At 40.2% G+C, this 16,309-nt stretch overlaps 1 protein-coding gene across 2 annotated transcripts; it reads right to left on the bottom strand.

Annotated features, from left to right (window-relative positions):
* Nucleotides 1-2,597: 2,597 nt before the first annotated feature.
* Nucleotides 2,598-15,324, bottom strand: cfap58 (cilia and flagella associated protein 58). Of its 2 annotated transcripts, XM_062558233.1 has the most exons (18): nucleotides 15,202-15,324; nucleotides 14,288-14,557; nucleotides 13,823-13,971; nucleotides 13,611-13,761; nucleotides 13,229-13,423; nucleotides 12,940-13,077; nucleotides 12,176-12,335; nucleotides 11,363-11,445; nucleotides 11,064-11,255; nucleotides 10,794-10,955; nucleotides 7,646-7,792; nucleotides 7,128-7,268; nucleotides 6,806-7,029; nucleotides 6,135-6,243; nucleotides 5,863-5,967; nucleotides 5,037-5,156; nucleotides 3,867-3,991; nucleotides 2,598-3,732 (listed from the first exon to the last, which is right to left on the bottom strand). In XM_062558233.1, the coding sequence occupies exons 1-18, from the start codon at nucleotides 15,205-15,207 to the stop codon at nucleotides 3,621-3,623; spliced, it is 2,589 nt and encodes an 862-aa protein (XP_062414217.1). In that variant the 5' UTR covers nucleotides 15,208-15,324; the 3' UTR covers nucleotides 2,598-3,620. The 2 variants fall into 2 exon arrangements, with proteins under 2 accessions (XP_062414217.1, XP_062414218.1); XM_062558234.1 differs by lacking the exons at nucleotides 2,598-3,732; nucleotides 3,867-3,991; nucleotides 5,037-5,156 and having other exon boundaries at nucleotides 5,890-6,049.
* Nucleotides 15,325-16,309: the final 985 nt, after the last annotated feature.

The following is a 16,309-nucleotide window of genomic DNA, read 5'->3' as shown; positions in this document are numbered from 1 at the left end:
GAGGTTATTTTTATTAGGCCCAGAGTGCCATTCAAGTCTAGTAGTGATATAGTTTCTCTTATTGGCATTGCTCTGGTATGCAGCAGCACTGTAAGGAATCTTACCGTTATTTGATGGTGGTTGTTCCTCCAGTGCTCCTGTCTTTCCCATGGCTTACTACTATTTGAGTCATTTCTGTCAACTTTGTAAAGATCTTGGTTTTTTCCCTCCTTCCCCTTTTTTCGGGTAGAGTGGTATTTGAGGATAAGTTTTGGAATTTTGACTATTAAAGTCCTTTTTATTTTTCAACGCCGTGTCTGAGTCCTTCCTCCTTGCCCACGCACCCCTGGTAGTGACAGGTTCTGTATACATGACATTCTGTCCATCCCGGGAGAAGGACCCTCCTCAGCTGATGGAGTTTCCCTGTGCCGACGTGAGCTTTTCAGGACATAGGATGTAGCATGTGAACACACTGTATAGCCCTATGAGGCAAGTTTGTAATTTGTGATTTTGGGCTATGCAAAATAAAATACTTGAAATTGAATTTTACAGTGCATGAAGGAAAGCTATGAGATTGGCACTGAAGCGTCTGGTTGCACTGCATCATTTCCCAGACAGCTCTGAGAGGAAGATTAAACACAAATAAACTACTGGCACAACTGAAAATATGGGTATAAAAATCACAGCACAGGATCCCCTTGAAATTAATTTCAAATGTCAATATATAACAACACAAAATGTAGATGCTAATGAAAAAAGACAAATAATCAGTAACTGGATGCTGACCCCTGTGTTCCTTCCAGCCTGTTCTCCAAAATCTGCATAATCCCTGTTTTTAATCTGTGGTTGGTGGTTACACCTCCTGTCTGCAGCCTCCGACTAGTGAGCATAAACACATGCAGCCTCACTTACATTCAGCATTTAGCTGTAGAAAGCTGACGCTTTTATCCAAAGCAATCCCTATTAGTTGAATGCATTTATTCAACTGAACTAGAGCCACAAGAATTCAGATTTTTTTTAGGACAGCCAAACTACAGAGCGCTGTAGGTAAATTCCATCATAAGCGCCGGTCCAAGTATAGTCGGCAAAAGGTGTGTTTGCGTTGGAAGCTGAATAGACTTTTGGGTGTCCTGATGTCATTCAGGAGCTTATTGCACCATTTAGCAGCTGGTTATTAACAAACACTGAGTGCACATAGAATTATTATACCATGGCTTTCGTTGCTGCCTGGGACATCCAGCTCTCCGAAGTTAGCAGATTTGACGGATTAAGCTTTTTGCAGCCTGGGGGCTTTGGAATAATTAAGAAAATAAGCTGTTTGTTTGAGGGAGGACGTTATCACAATCCAGACATGCCCCTTTCAGATTTTAAAAAGCAATTTGACTCTACTGATGAAAATGCTTTGCTTTATGTACCTATAAAAATATGTATTCATTATGAAAACGTGATGGGTGGTCATAGGGACACCTCTGTTCTTTTTCTTTACAGTCTGACACTTTTTTAATGGAATGTTCAACATTAAATAAAACGTTGTGGTTTGACCTCATCATCATTACTGTGATGCATCAAAACCAACCAGCCAACAACACCAACGTCATTAGTCTCTGCAAGCAGCTGCTGGCTCTCCTCACAAGAAGGTGAAAGAGGGGTAAAGGGGAGTAAAGGGGATGTCAGAGGCCTCCCATTCTACAGCAACACAGCTCCGCCTTGTACAGTTCCCATGGTTATACCGTAATTGCACTGGCGAGGGCGTCGGGGGAATACAAGTTCTCCGAAAAGTATTCATGGCGCTTCACTTTTTCCAAAAATGTGTTATAGTACTGCTTGATTCATTTTTCCCCACACACATTACCTGATAATGCAAAAAGGGTGTTCTTTTTAATGGTTCCCTGCAGTAGGTGGTGAAGAGAGTGGTCAAGGTCATCCAAAATGGACAATAGTTTTGAAACAAAAGGATAAGATTGAATGGGAAATATATTTAGTATGTGTTCATTGACTTCAGCTACTACCTTCCCTCATCAGCACACCTTGACTATGACTTAAACAATGGATCAACTGGGGAGCATGGTGGGACAACGGTCCTTTCCACTATTGGAACAGCAGCTGACTTGAATGAATGAATTTCCAGTTCTTCACTGTTAAGTATTTTTACTATCGAGCTCTTATTGCGTTTTCATTTAAAATAGAAAAATGGTATATATGATAAAGCCCCAGAGTAAACCACACTGAGGAGGAGCAGCTGTTGTTTGTGATGCTGCTCAACTTTACTGAATTACACTGACAGGTGAATATCGAATATATTGTATAACACCACACTGCATTAGCTTTATAAAGGTTGCATATAGTACATGGTTTGGTTTGATAAAGCAACAATAATTAGTTAAGATTTGAATTAATAGGGCTACATTACACAAACTGCTTGTCTTGTTACTCAAACACAGGACGACATTCAGTGCTGTAGTCCTCGTCCAGTTAAATGCACAAATATAACTATTAAATTATATTTTAAATGTACCTGCGCCTCAGTTGTGTCTCAACATCCAAAGAGATTAACCTTATAGTATTTTATGTCTATAATATGGTGATCAATGTGGGTACATACAGTTATATAAGTGACATCATGATTAACATAGTATTTATTATCTATACATACACAATGAAATAGACACATTTTAAAGCATATCAGCAAGCAGCTGACCACACATGAAAGATTTTAAAAAGATGAATTGATTAATATTTGGAAAATATGTATATATTATTATTACAATTCACAGTCCCTGCTGCATGTTTCATTCACAATAATATGGCTCCTGCATTGATGCTGGAACAACAGCAGAGGGCACCAATGCAGTTTCATACGCATTTTATTATTATCCCTGGAACTGCCCCATCACTCACGTTTCCTGGGACATAAATATTAGTTCTATGAGGATTTTAACAATGAAAGGTTGTTCTCTCAGAGAACTGCTGGTTTTCCTTTAATTCTTTCTCAATATCAAAGTCGTATTAGACTGTTCAGACTGGATCGATCTCTGATTACATGTCTCTGTTCTGCTCTCTAATCAAATATCAGACTTGACAAAGATTTAAAAACCTCCCTAATACACATCCAATTTTAAATGTTTCTGGACAGTGGATATTCTCAGATTGTTGATAAATTGTTAACAAGGAAAGAGCAGTTTCTTTAAAGAGCACCTCTTTGATGCAGTCACAGAGGTCAAAGTGCTTTACTGAGGGTCGATACAGCTCTGTATCTCATACTAGGAACCAGATCATATTTGTTTTGATTATGTATGTATTTCTTAAGCCATGATATGATGAATGATGTTCTTCTATGGTTCTGTTTATTAAAAGTCATTTCCAAATAAAGAGATCATGATGTCATCTTTTCAACTTCATTATCATTATTGTCAGAAGAACAAAATACAATTTTCATCCAAAACACATTCTAGAACATGATGAAGTAAAGACAGCCATTTCCTACCATGCATTTACATTGTGACTTTTTCCAAATGTCATGATGACTAAAAATTACAAACCTTTCACTTGGTGACAATGTATTGTGATCATGAAAGTTTTCTCATTTCAAATGATGTAAAAGGTCCCGATGGTTAATAAAATATTGCCCTAAATAAAGGCCATTATTTCCTCACAGGGTTGTTGATCCTGAAGCCTCCTCCAGTGAAGTGAGGTTTGCTGCTCAGCGGGGGCAGGGGTTCCAGCTGCTCCTCTGTGGTCTTGGTCATGTGCTCGCTGATGAGACACAGAGATCCAGGCCATCAGAGAGTGAGGAAAACCATCACTGAACGGTACATGTTGCTCCCGGCATCAAATGAATGGTGGATGTTGAACAGATGGATACTTGATACGACAAAGATCAGCCTCACCTGTGTAGCCTTTTCTGGCTGAGGTACTTCTTCTTTGTGTTTGCAAGCTCATCAGATAATCTTTGATTCTCGCTTTTGTACTCGTTAATCTTTGAGTCAAGCATTCTCAGCTCTGCGATCAACGCCTGTGGAATCACAAAAAGAAAACATCCTTATGTGTTAGAACCTAGAGAAGCAGACAAATGCCAAGTTGCAGGAAGGGCTATTCAAATACAATGCCACACACACACACATATTATTTATATGGCGATGTCATGAGAGGGTTGGTCATCAATGGGAGGTACGTCCCCACCCGCTGGTTGCAGCAGGGACTACAACGCGTCAGGGCAGCAGGGGAGATAAACTACAAATCCCATAGGCAGCCAGGCAGCCAGGCCCGGCTGGAATGGATGACGCTGGTTGCCCGGAGGCGAGCTGGCATGATTGAAGAGCAGAAGAGGACAGGAGTCGGGAGAAGAAAGGGAGAGGTTGACGTCACGTTACAGAGGAGGAACAAGGACTGAAACAAAGAGATTCATGTTGATTTTTGTAGCGACGGTTATTTGAGATTTCCTTTTTGATGAATACGAGACTTTAAGTTTTCCAATCATTGATCGTTGTCTTATATTATTATGTCTTATATTTTGCATCCACGCCTCACCTCATGGTCCCAACCTCTCGAGACATCAGAATATATATATATAAAATGAATCATGGATTATAAATAATACATAGAAATACCTAATTAAATGTTGTCCCATTTCAAGTAGAATAAGTGCTCCAGCTAAAACATTATTAAATTAAAATTATTTTTGAAAAAAATAATGAAAATTAAAAATTAAAGTATGGCTGGAGTTAACTTTTCTTCTTCTTTTGTTAACAGAATAATGGTCTGTCAACTTTATAATAAACAATCAACACAATTGAACACTTTCTTTCCTTCTTCCATCCCAATAACACTCTGAGGTGAGTTGTAGCTTGTCCCGAGAGGATGAACTTAAAGACTTATATCTGTTCTTAACATCAGCACTGGAGAGAAAACTATTTAAATCAGACTTAAACAATGAGTCATTGTCAGGATCTGTTTTGTATTGCCTCTCAAGGCTTGCACAAGATTGTGAGGGACAGAGGCATAAATTGATAAGACAAGCTGTATGCTCCAACTAGTGAAAAAGGGAGCTGTGTGAGGACCTTGAGCTTTTTAGTTCTCTCTCTGATGATCCATCGGCACTGCTGGAGCTGCTCAGCAGCCTCTGGACCCGGCTGCCGGACCATTATGTGCTTCAGCTCAACATACAGCTTTTCCTTTTCCTTAAGGACAAATAGAGAATTCAACACATGATGAGAGGTACAATGACTGAGTAAATGGGCCCACCAAGTCTACACATATAGAGGCTTTAAAATACAGAATTACTACAACACTACCAACACAATGATATTATGCAGAATACATACAAAGTAACTTTGGTGATACATCTTTGTAATTGTCACTAATAGCTGCATATTTTTCTCCTCTTCTTGTAGAGCTCCAATAAAACACACCTGTGAGCCCCATTGAAGCTCTTACTGACATGTTTCTTCATCCCAATGAAAACCCAATGTAGTTTACTTTGACTCAATCCCAACACCACCTAAATGCAACAAATACAGCAAATGTGGATTAATCTGCCTCAGAACCACGATTGACTCTTATTTGGTTACAGCTTACTACAGTGGTCAGACCTTTGAGAAATAATTGTGCCTTTTAAATATATTCAACTTTATATACAGTCCCTTGCATAAGTATTCTCTCCCAGACACGCTCTATTTTGTCATGGTATCACCACAGATTCAAATTGATGATCCTTATTCCATTTTTATTCTATTCGCATCATCATCGTCATCTAAGCCTCCTACAGGGCAATCATTTGTTTGAACCAACACAGTGACATAGGCCAGTCACAAAAGTAATGGCCCCCAAACCTGCACATTTTTCAGTCACATCGCTCCCTAACAAGGATAAGGGACGAGTGTTTACCTGTAGCAGGAGTTCGTGTTCCTCAAGTTCTTGGGTCTTGGCGATCAGTCGCTTTTGTAAAGACTGAACCTTCTGGATGAGTTCGTATTTGCTGGGATCACTGCTCTGAAGAGGGAAAGTCAACGCTCTGAGCTTTTTATAAGCTGTTCCAGAAATGGAATGTTTTTTAGAAAAAACACTCATGTCACTGAAAAAGGGAAACACCGAACTCGGTTGAATTGGCGAAGTTAATTCACAAATATCTCATATTTGACAATATCAAAAGGAGGAACCTCAAGTTGCCTCCATCGGTGAATATTTATGGGCTTCAACTGCTCCTCGAGGACGCTGTTCCTCGTCCTCTCTCTAAGCAGCTCCCTCTGCAGGTGGAACAGCTCTCGCCTGGACACAACATTATCCAAACAAATAATACACTGAAGCTTAGTTTAAACTCAGTGGTAATAAACGTGCTTGCCAGTAAGTTACTTAGGACCTGAGGAGAACCTCAGAGTTTCTGCAACTGTCCAGAAGTGATGTGAACGATTTAGTGGAACTGGTTGAAAGGTGGATTTGTAACCCCCAGGGACCTTTCACCATCAATTCTATTCAGTTCATCCTTGCGTGCAGGTGGATGTTTGTGCCAATTTTGAAGAAATTGTCCTTCTTTCTGAATTAAGGAATTCACGGACTCCTCAGATGTATACCAACCAAAATCAGAAGCTTCGGGCTACTGCGAACTAAGATGTTCCTACCTGGGGTTTTGGATCCGTCCAACTTGCTTAATCTTTCTTTCCATCTTTGCTTCTACTCTCAACACTGCACTCTGCGGGTCAACTCATTCTTTCTCCATCCTGTCCTCCCTCTCTACCAGATTCTTCTCTTGGAGCCATTCACTGATGGCTGTCTCACCTCAAACTCCTCTTCCTGCGCTTTTTTCGCGTCCTGGCTCTCCTCTCTGTTTTACCTCAGGTCCTCTGTGTTGGGCACAGTCTTGTCCAGGAGGCTCTTCTTGCGCCGGAGCTTCTTGATCTCCAGCTTGAGCAGGCGGATGTCATCCATCCGCTGATTGTAATGGAAGTTCCCTTTGCTTAGAATAGCTTGCTGGATCCTGATCTTCTCGTAGAGCAGAGCCCGCTCATCGTTACGCTGAAGCAGCTGTTTCCCCAGGATGTCTCGCTCCCTGAGGACCTTAAGAAAAGTTTTTCCAACAAATAAATCAGATACAAGTCGCTGCTTTTCATCTCAGGTCGCTACCTCTTCTAGTCTGACTCCTTCTCTTTCTCTACCTGGTCCAGTTGTTTCTTCTGTTGGACCTGCTCAGCATCACTGTCGGCTACAATCTTTTGCAGTTTTTCCTGCTCTGCTTTCTGACTGTCAACACGCTGCTTTGTTTCTTCAAGCTGGAGCTTCATGAGCTTCAGCTCACCCTGTAGCAGGAGACAGAGATGATGCACACAATCAGTCATGGTTAATGGCTGGTTCAGTTGGTCAATGGATCCCTTTTCTACAAGGCACCTTTCAACATATTAAATACAGTGCATGCTCATACATTAACATGCATTCATGTTACAGGAACAGTGTAGGAGATTTAGTGATGTCTAGTGGTGAAAATAATTAACTGAATATAACTTCTAGAGTAGCAATGTAATGTTTGCAGCAGCAAAGTCACTCCATAAAGTTTGTAATTCCCTTGTAAAGTTTATGAAGCCATTAGACTCAGACATTAGATATCCTCTTGTCCGGCCCCGACCAACATTTGACACACTCTTTGGACCACAGCGCACTATGAACCAGGCTGCAATACCTTGAGGGACTCCTTATCCTTCTCCAAACGCTTGTGTTCCTGCTGGTCCTTGGTGAGGGCGAGCTCCTTCCCAGTGATCTCATCTCTCAGTCTGGTGACCTGGTTGTTCATGGTCTTCATCTTCCTCCTCATTTCTGCAATCTCTTCCTGAGGAAAACAGACAGAAATAAATAGACTAAAATGAATTCATATTAATAAAAATAACTATGATATTAAAAATGTTTGTAGAATTATGTTAATTAGTACCGTAAATCCTCAAATAGTGGCCGGGGCTTTTATTTACATAGGCTGCACAGCGCACCGGCCTGTATTTGGGGCAGGCTTGTATTAGGGGCAGAATTGTATTATTTAAATAAAATAATGGGCATAATTCCAGTAGGCTAATATCATTCATTGCATATGCGTTCAGCACTTCCTGCAACCATTTACCGATAGGCTACCGGTAGACCTAGAGCTAATCAACATTCTGGAGACTAACCATTCAGAAATGAATCAGTAATAAACCATAGTGTCAGTCTTAAGATACATCGTTAATTGCAGATATTTTCCAATGTTCTGAATTACAATCAAGCAAATCAAAAATTTTACTCGGCCAAAAAGTTTATCGCTAAGTTTATCGCTTATAGCGCTTTATTTGCAGTGTCAATGTAACAATAAATATCTGGTCCTGTCAAAGGACAGCAATCACAGAACGAACAGGAGACAACCAAAATGAAACTAAATGGCCAGGACTTAGACTGGGTCTGTCATATTACGCAACTACCAAATTCATCAGCAACATCTGAATGGGCACAGCCTTCAAGCTACGGTCAAATGGAGCAAACAAACTCCCAACTAAATGGACCTTGCAAAATAGGTCTACATCTAAACATAATACTTAGGTCTACATCTAAACATAATACTTAGGTCTACATCTAAACATAATACTTAGGTCTACATCTAAACGTAATACTTAGGTCTACATCTAAACATAATACTTAGGTCTACATCTAAACATAATACTTAGGTCTACATCTAAACATAATACTTAGGTCTACATCTAAACGTAATACTTAGGTCTACATCTAAACATAATACTTAGGTCTACATCTAAACATAATACTTAGGTCTACATCTAAACATAATACTTAGGTCTACATCTAAACATAATACTTAGGTCTACATCTAAACATAATACTTAGGTCTACATCTAAACATAATACTTAGGTCTACATCTAAACATAATACTTAGGTCTACATCTAAACATAATACTTAGGTCTACATCTAAAGATAATACTTAGGTCTACATCTAAACGTAATACTTAGGTCTACATCTAAAGATAATACTTAGGTCTACATCTAAACATAATACTTAGGTCTACATCTAAAGATAATACTTAGGTCTACATCTAAACGTAATACTTAGGTCTACATCTAAACATAATACTTAGGTCTACATCTAAAGATAATACTTAGGTCTACATCTAAACGTAATACTTAGGTCTACATCTAAACATAATACTTAGGTCTACATCTAAACATAATACTTAGGTCTACATCTAAACATAATACTTAGGTCTACATCTAAACATAATACTTAGGTCTACATCTAAACATAATACTTAGGTCTACATCTAAAGATAATACTTAGGTCTACATCTAAACGTAATACTTAGGTCTACATCTAAACATAATACTTAGGTCTACATCTAAACATAATACTTAGGTCTACATCTAAACATAATACTTAGGTCTACATCTAAACATAATACTTAGATCTACATCTAAACATAATACTTAGGTCTACATCTAAACATAATACTTAGGTCTACATCTAAAGATAATACTTAGGTCTACATCTAAACGTAATACTTAGGTCTACATCTAAAGATAATACTTAGGTCTACATCTAAACGTAATACTTAGGTCTACATCTAAACATAATACTTAGGTCTACATCTAAAGATAATACTTAGGTCTACATCTAAACGTAATACTTAGGTCTACATCTAAACATAATACTTAGGTCTACATCTAAAGATAATACTTAGGTCTACATCTAAACGTAATACTTAGGTCTACATCTAAACATAATACTTAGGTCTACATCTAAAGATAATACTTAGGTCTACATCTAAACGTAATACTTAGGTCTACATCTAAACATAATACTTAGGTCTACATCTAAACATAATACTTAGGTCTACATCTAAACATAATACTTAGGTCTACATCTAAACATAATACTTAGGTCTACATCTAAACATAATACTTAGGTCTACATCTAAAGATAATACTTAGGTCTACATCTAAACGTAATACTTAGGTCTACATCTAAACATAATACTTAGGTCTACATCTAAACATAATACTTAGGTCTACATCTAAACATAATACTTAGGTCTACATCTAAACATAATACTTAGATCTACATCTAAACATAATACTTAGGTCTACATCTAAACATAATACTTAGGTCTACATCTAAACATAATACTTAGGTCTACATCTAAACATAATACTTAGGTCTACATCTAAACATAATACTTAGGTCTACATCTAAACATAATACTTAGGTCTACATCTAAACATAATACTTAGGTCTACATCCGAAGCTCACCAGTAATGAGGCAACATTTGTACAGCTATTCGGCGTCCCCCTCAACATCCTCTTCCTCATCCTCATCATCGAGAACAACAAGTTCATTATTAAGCAGCTCCTCCTCGTCGTTCTCCTCATCCTGGGCTACTTGCGTGCGGTTCTCCTCCCCCCCCGCTGCGGGAGCTGCGCCAGCGCATCCCTACCAGCGGCGCATGGCTGTCCCGCTTTGAAGCGCCTTCATGAACAATAACAAATTCTAGTAGGCCTACGTGGTAAAATGTCTTTTTTTATTGCCAACAGTCCATGAAATTAGCCAATAACATTAAACATAAGGAGAACATGTATTTATGTTACTTTACTTTTACTTTTTTTTCCCCCCGGCCTGTATTTGGGGCCCGGCCTTTATTTGTCCGTATCGACCACGCCCCCAGCCACTAATTGAATCCCGGTCTTTATTTGAGCATTTACGGTATATCACGGTTAGAGTGACTTTTGACAAACAATCAGTTGTTCCTTTGAGTCCATTTGAACCCCAATGAGGCGTGTTTGTTGTCCTGTATTCGTACCTGAGCCTCGATAAGGTTTTTGCTGTAGAGGTTCCGTTCCGACACGGCAGACTCCAGCAGGTTCTCCTGCTGTTTGAGCTTGCTTTCCGCCTCAGTGACCTTCTTCCTCCAATCAAATATCTCCATCTCTCTTACTTCAACGTCACTCATTTTTTGTTGCACCTGAAGAAAGGGGACGAGTTCCCCTCAGACACAGAAACGTTTGCTAACCTTATGATGATAAATACCTTTCAATAATTGTGTAAACAATTACTCTCCTGCATAACTTACCTTCTGCAAGAGGTTGCTGGTCTCGTTGATGTAGCGCTCACGCTCGTTCTCCAGCTGTTGGATGATCTTACGCTGTTTTTGGGCCTCTTGGCGGTAGCCACTGATCTCGTGTTCCAAGGCCTTCTTGTCCTGCTCCAGGAGCTTCACAAGGTTCTGCTGTTTCTCAGTTGACTGTGCAGCTTTGATCATGTTCTATTAAATGGGATCAGACACACAAATACAGGAGCATTAGTACATGATGATGACTGTAGCTAGCGGAAGATACAGTATATGAACCTACGGTTCTCTGCATCACATACCTTATTTAAGATATTTCTCTCTCGCTGAAGCTCCTCGATGGCTTTCTTGTCCGTTTCAACTTGCTTTTGGGAAGATTCAAGATCTGTTGATGGAGAAAGATAGGGAAAGTTTTATAGGCGATCAAACCAATAGTGTTTGATTTTCATTTGAACTATTTCACAGAACTGTTGAGTGTGTAAGCAGAAGATCTTAAGCTCTTGCTCGCCTTGGCATCAGATTAAAAACACCTCATGCCGAAGTGGCCTTGTTTGCAATGAGAAGGGATCTCAGTGAGGTTTGAATAGTAATTTATGGTAAAATGTGTTCAACTAAACTAGTGAGACCTTGTTGTGTAACCAGAGCAGATGTCAGTTATTCAGCAGCAATCTGCTGTGTGAAAATAATATCAGAATATAAAATGCATTGCAGTACAGAATCAAGAAGCCTATTTCTCCAAATTATGAAAGACAAACAGGCAACTTCCAATTAATTCTTAAAGACAAGGATGTTGTGTAATAATAACAAATACTGACCAAAAAGATAATATTCCTTTTTTCTCAAAGATGCTTTACATACTGTAGATTAAAATGTGGCCTACGGCCTTTGTGGGGGGGGGGGGGGTGGGTTGGAGAAGGCCAGTGTATAGATGTGTTGAGGTGGTTTTTGAATGATGCCATTGTGCTATTAGGGAAATTTAGGTTTCCTCAGCTCATGTCACACCTCACCACTCTTTCTAAGCTTATGAGCTTGCAGACTGGGATCAAGCCGAAGACACACCAAGGGGGGGGGGGGAGCATTGAGATTGTCTAATTCAGCATGGCGAGCTCCCGTACCTTTCTCCAGACCAGCAATCTGAGCTCTCAGGTTCTCCCTCTGCACGTCCACGTCTGCTTTCTGATCCTCCATCAGGTGGAACTTCTTCTGGATGGCTTCTCTCATCTTGGTTTGTTTGGCAATCTCCTGACGCATCTGGTTTACTTTCTCTTCTCTCATCTGCCAGTTGGGAGGGGAGGAGTTACATGAGGCATTATAGAGAAGTTGCAAGGAGGGGACAGTGAGGTGAGGCCTATGAGTCAAACGCAGACCTCTTACTCTGTTTCAAAGTAGTTTGAAAGTACTAAATAACGTTCTTGGAGTAGCGCCCTCTTGTGGATCACTAGGACAAAATCATGTGACCTATAATCAGGAATCCTCCACTCTGAGAACTTCACTGAGAAGAAGGTTAGTCCTGTGACTTACATTTGGTTGAAGAATAATAGTAACATATAGAGGGTAAACAGATGATTACCTGTACAGATCCACCACCTTTGTCATTCTGTCACTGTATGCTGCATGTCTAACTAAATCTGGCGTTGCAAACCACCTTCTGTATGTGGTTTATAAAATATGAATAAGTTAGAAAGTCTAGGTTTTCAATAAGCAGGAATGATTGGTGCCAAGCATGTATGGTATCGTCATTTTTCTTTACAATCACAATCATGCATACAAACACAGCTAATACCCAATACCAATTAGGCATATGGTTCTCTGTTACATTAGCTCGAGAGGCAGTGGGTCTGTCTCTATTGCAGCTGTATGTCCCTGGGGCAACGTGTACCTTCAGCTCATTCGCATACTGCTGATTTTCCAGGGAAAGATGTTCTTTGGCTGAAGAGAGCTGCTCACACTCCTGCAGCAGCTTGCTGTTCTTCACTTGCATCTGCTCCAGCTCCCTGCTGGATCGCTCATTCAAGACCTGTCAGTCAGGCAAGGGATTCAGCAGTGGGAAGAAGCACATTGGGTAAACAGCATAAATATACTATATATATACAGTATATACTATATATACTGTATATTTTGATTGAACCATACATTGTAACAAGAACGCATTACACTCCTGTGCCCACCTTTAGCTCTTTCAGCTGCTGCTCCAGTACCTGCTGCTCCTCTCTGGCCCTTTGGCCCTGCAGACTCAGGGCTCTGATGTCGCCCATCTTGGCCTCCATGTCAACGTGCAGTTGCTTCACTTCCTTATCCAGCTTTTCCTTCAGCCTCATCTCCAGTGAACTCTCATGCTGTTGAACCTGGAGCTCTTGCTGGAGCTGATGGTTGAGGCAAAGAACAGCAACATGTTGCAGCAGAGACAGATTTGACTTCACATTCAGCAAAGCAATTTACATACAGGATTTTCCTCTGCAGACTTGTGGGAAAACAGTTGTAAAACATAAGCATTTCCCTGCACTCAAGGGCAGAGTGTTGCGTCAACACACACTGTCTACATGTGTTTACCTGAGCGATACTCTCTGAGGCACTCTCGTGTTGGGCCTCTATCTCCTGCTGGGTTGCGATGGCCTTGTTTAGTCTTTCTCTCAGACCCTCAGCAGTTGAGAGCAGTTCGTCTTTTTCCTTAGTCAGCTCCTCATTCATTTTTAGTAGATTGCTGAAAAACAGATTCCAATAAGTACCATCTAGACATTAATGATTAGGGGCACAGGGCTCACCTTCGCTCTTGGTCCATGGAGAAGCCGGTTTGTTGTTCAGCCATTTTCATCAGGTTGGAGACTTCTTCTTTTAAGTCCTGGATGGTCTCTTTGTCTCTCCTCTCCTTAACATGAGCAGCATCAACCATTTTCCAGCCTTTATCCAGCTCCTAAAGTATAAACAAAGGTACATTTTGACAAAACATGCTGGTGAAATGTAATGTGAGGAGCCAAAAAGAGAAGGAAAAGGAAAAAGGAAATCACATTTTTGATCAAATATAACTTCAATAAACAAACTCCATCCATTTGTATTTCTGGTCCATCCTTATATCCTTGTAGCCTTATTGTTGAAATGCACTTATTGTAAGTCGCTTTCTAAATGACATGTAATGTAATGGCCCATTTTCTTGGACAGAATTACACAGAACAAAGGACATGATACAGTATATACAGTAGATACGGTTCAGCAGTGTTCTGGCCATTTACCCTCTTTAGTGAAGCGATAGTCGTCTCGTCTTCATGGGACAGTTTGAGGGCTGCTGCTACTTTAGTTGAGGTTGACACAACTTCTGCATTCAACTCCCTGCATTTGGACATCAGCCTCTTCTCGTTCTCTCTGGACCTCCGCAGTGCATGTAAGAGCTTCTCGTACTCCGCCCGGACCTTGCCCATACTCTCGTCCCCGACCAGCTCATGGAGAATTATGTGAAACTCCTCCAAGGACTCAAACATGTCCTCCCCTGGTGGTCTTGTGTCCTAGACAAAGCAAAGGCACAGACAGAGAGTGGACATGAACGTCAGGCTGGGACAAAGTGCTTACAATTCGGTAAAGTTACACGTGACCTGAGGCTACCTTACTTGATGCACTCAAATCTGGACCTAAAGAGCCTGTCAGGCTGCCATAGTATTTCACTTGATGCAGCATCAAGCAGAAGAATGACGACACGCTGTCTGACATGTGACGTTATATGGAGAACCGGAAGTTGCCACAGCAGTCCGAGTCTGCTCCTCCGTCACGTAGGGCTTCGGTCCCGTGCAGTGTTGGAGGTTCGGACGGGTAGGTTCGCTTCAGCGGAGGAGGAAACACACCTCGACCGGGAGGCAGGGTTCGACGCAAAGCTGGGTCACAAGACTGACCGGGAGGACACAAGCAGGGTCTTAACTAACGTCAGCTTGGACCGAGAAACCACAGTGCGGCTCTTCTTCGAATGCACCTCAGCTCAATGCTAGAAGTTCACTTTCCACTTCGTCTACTCAACGCCAGATTAGCCTAATTTAGCTCCTATTTTTCTTACAATTTCTCTACAATTTAATTCGAGTAATGTTATAATGTACCATTTAATCACCGACGTTAAGTAGCTTTGTAACTTGTTTTGATAGATATATTGAATAGCACTTACCTCCATTTAAATAACTGAAATGACGAATTATATCTACTTGGTGAATCCTTATAAGCAGCCTTTCACTGGTGTTAACGTTATCAATGGAGATGTTGTCTTCGGTTGCTGAGCAACGCAAATCTCGCGTGAAGAGAAGCCTGTGTAGCAAGGTTTCAGACAACACTGAGACAAAGGTCCACAGATATATGACAAGCAAACAATGTACAGTCAGCCATAATACTGAAAGGAACCCAGACGGGAAGATGGGATGTTATACAACATGCATTCCTCTAGAACCACAAATTCATTCAAAAATATAGTGAGCATTTATGCTAACACGGGTTTTCACAGATGTGTTGAGCTTATTGCTCACGTGCAAGTACTAAGACCCAAATTCTAGGCACAAGACCCACATATTTTAAAGTGACTAAAAGAATAAATGCACATGACATATAAACATTCTTTTATCAAAAGAATACCATTATAAACTGGTATTAAAACACCTTACAAAATACAAATATATCAATTATTTATCAGGTCAGATGAACTCAAACTCATTCATGTGATAGGGGGTCATTATAATAATATGATATCATGATGACTACATAGTACTATGTGGGACCCTAATCTATCAGGTGGAATACCATTTCCTTCCCCCACTATCTGTACTCACATTCTCAAAGACATGGGACATATCTGAGACATAAGGAACTACAGGCTGATCTATTCTATTCCTTCAACCCCTTGAAGTCGCACAATACCTTAAGAAATGGACAGCATTAATTTAATTTGTATTAATTAACTGATTCTAAATACACTCATGCTGCCAACTACTGGTAGAGCAGCTCCACCCTTTCACTCTGTCTGTTCATACCGTTAAGTATACACACTATACTCTGCCTTCACACAAGCAACAGCACATTGCTTTGAGTAAAAGAATATCAGTGCCAAGATTAAATGAAGCATTCTATCTCAAACAGTATCTTGTTGTGTACATGGATAGAATTCATTTAAAAAGAAAAACAAGACATTTACCTTATGTATAAGGATGCCTTTGCATGTGGCCCTTCTGTCACTTGTTCTGGATCACCTCTATGGTTTTCTTTATTCTCCTCTTCAAAACTGAAAA

This window comes from Pungitius pungitius, chromosome 16, assembly GCF_949316345.1.
Source record: "Pungitius pungitius chromosome 16, fPunPun2.1, whole genome shotgun sequence".
NCBI lineage: Eukaryota > Metazoa > Chordata > Actinopteri > Perciformes > Gasterosteidae > Pungitius > Pungitius pungitius.
This window is presented reverse-complemented; position numbering and strand designations above follow the sequence as displayed.

Excerpts from the sequence above, each read along its gene's own strand:
- cfap58 (XM_062558233.1), bottom strand. Across the intron at positions 13,762-13,822 it reads TCCATGGACCAAGAGCGAAG|CAATCTACTAAAAATGAATG; the intron begins GTGAGCCCTGTG and ends TCTGTTTTTCAG. Across the intron at positions 11,446-12,175 it reads GATTGCTGGTCTGGAGAAAG|ATCTTGAATCTTCCCAAAAG; the intron begins GTACGGGAGCTC and ends CTCCATCAACAG.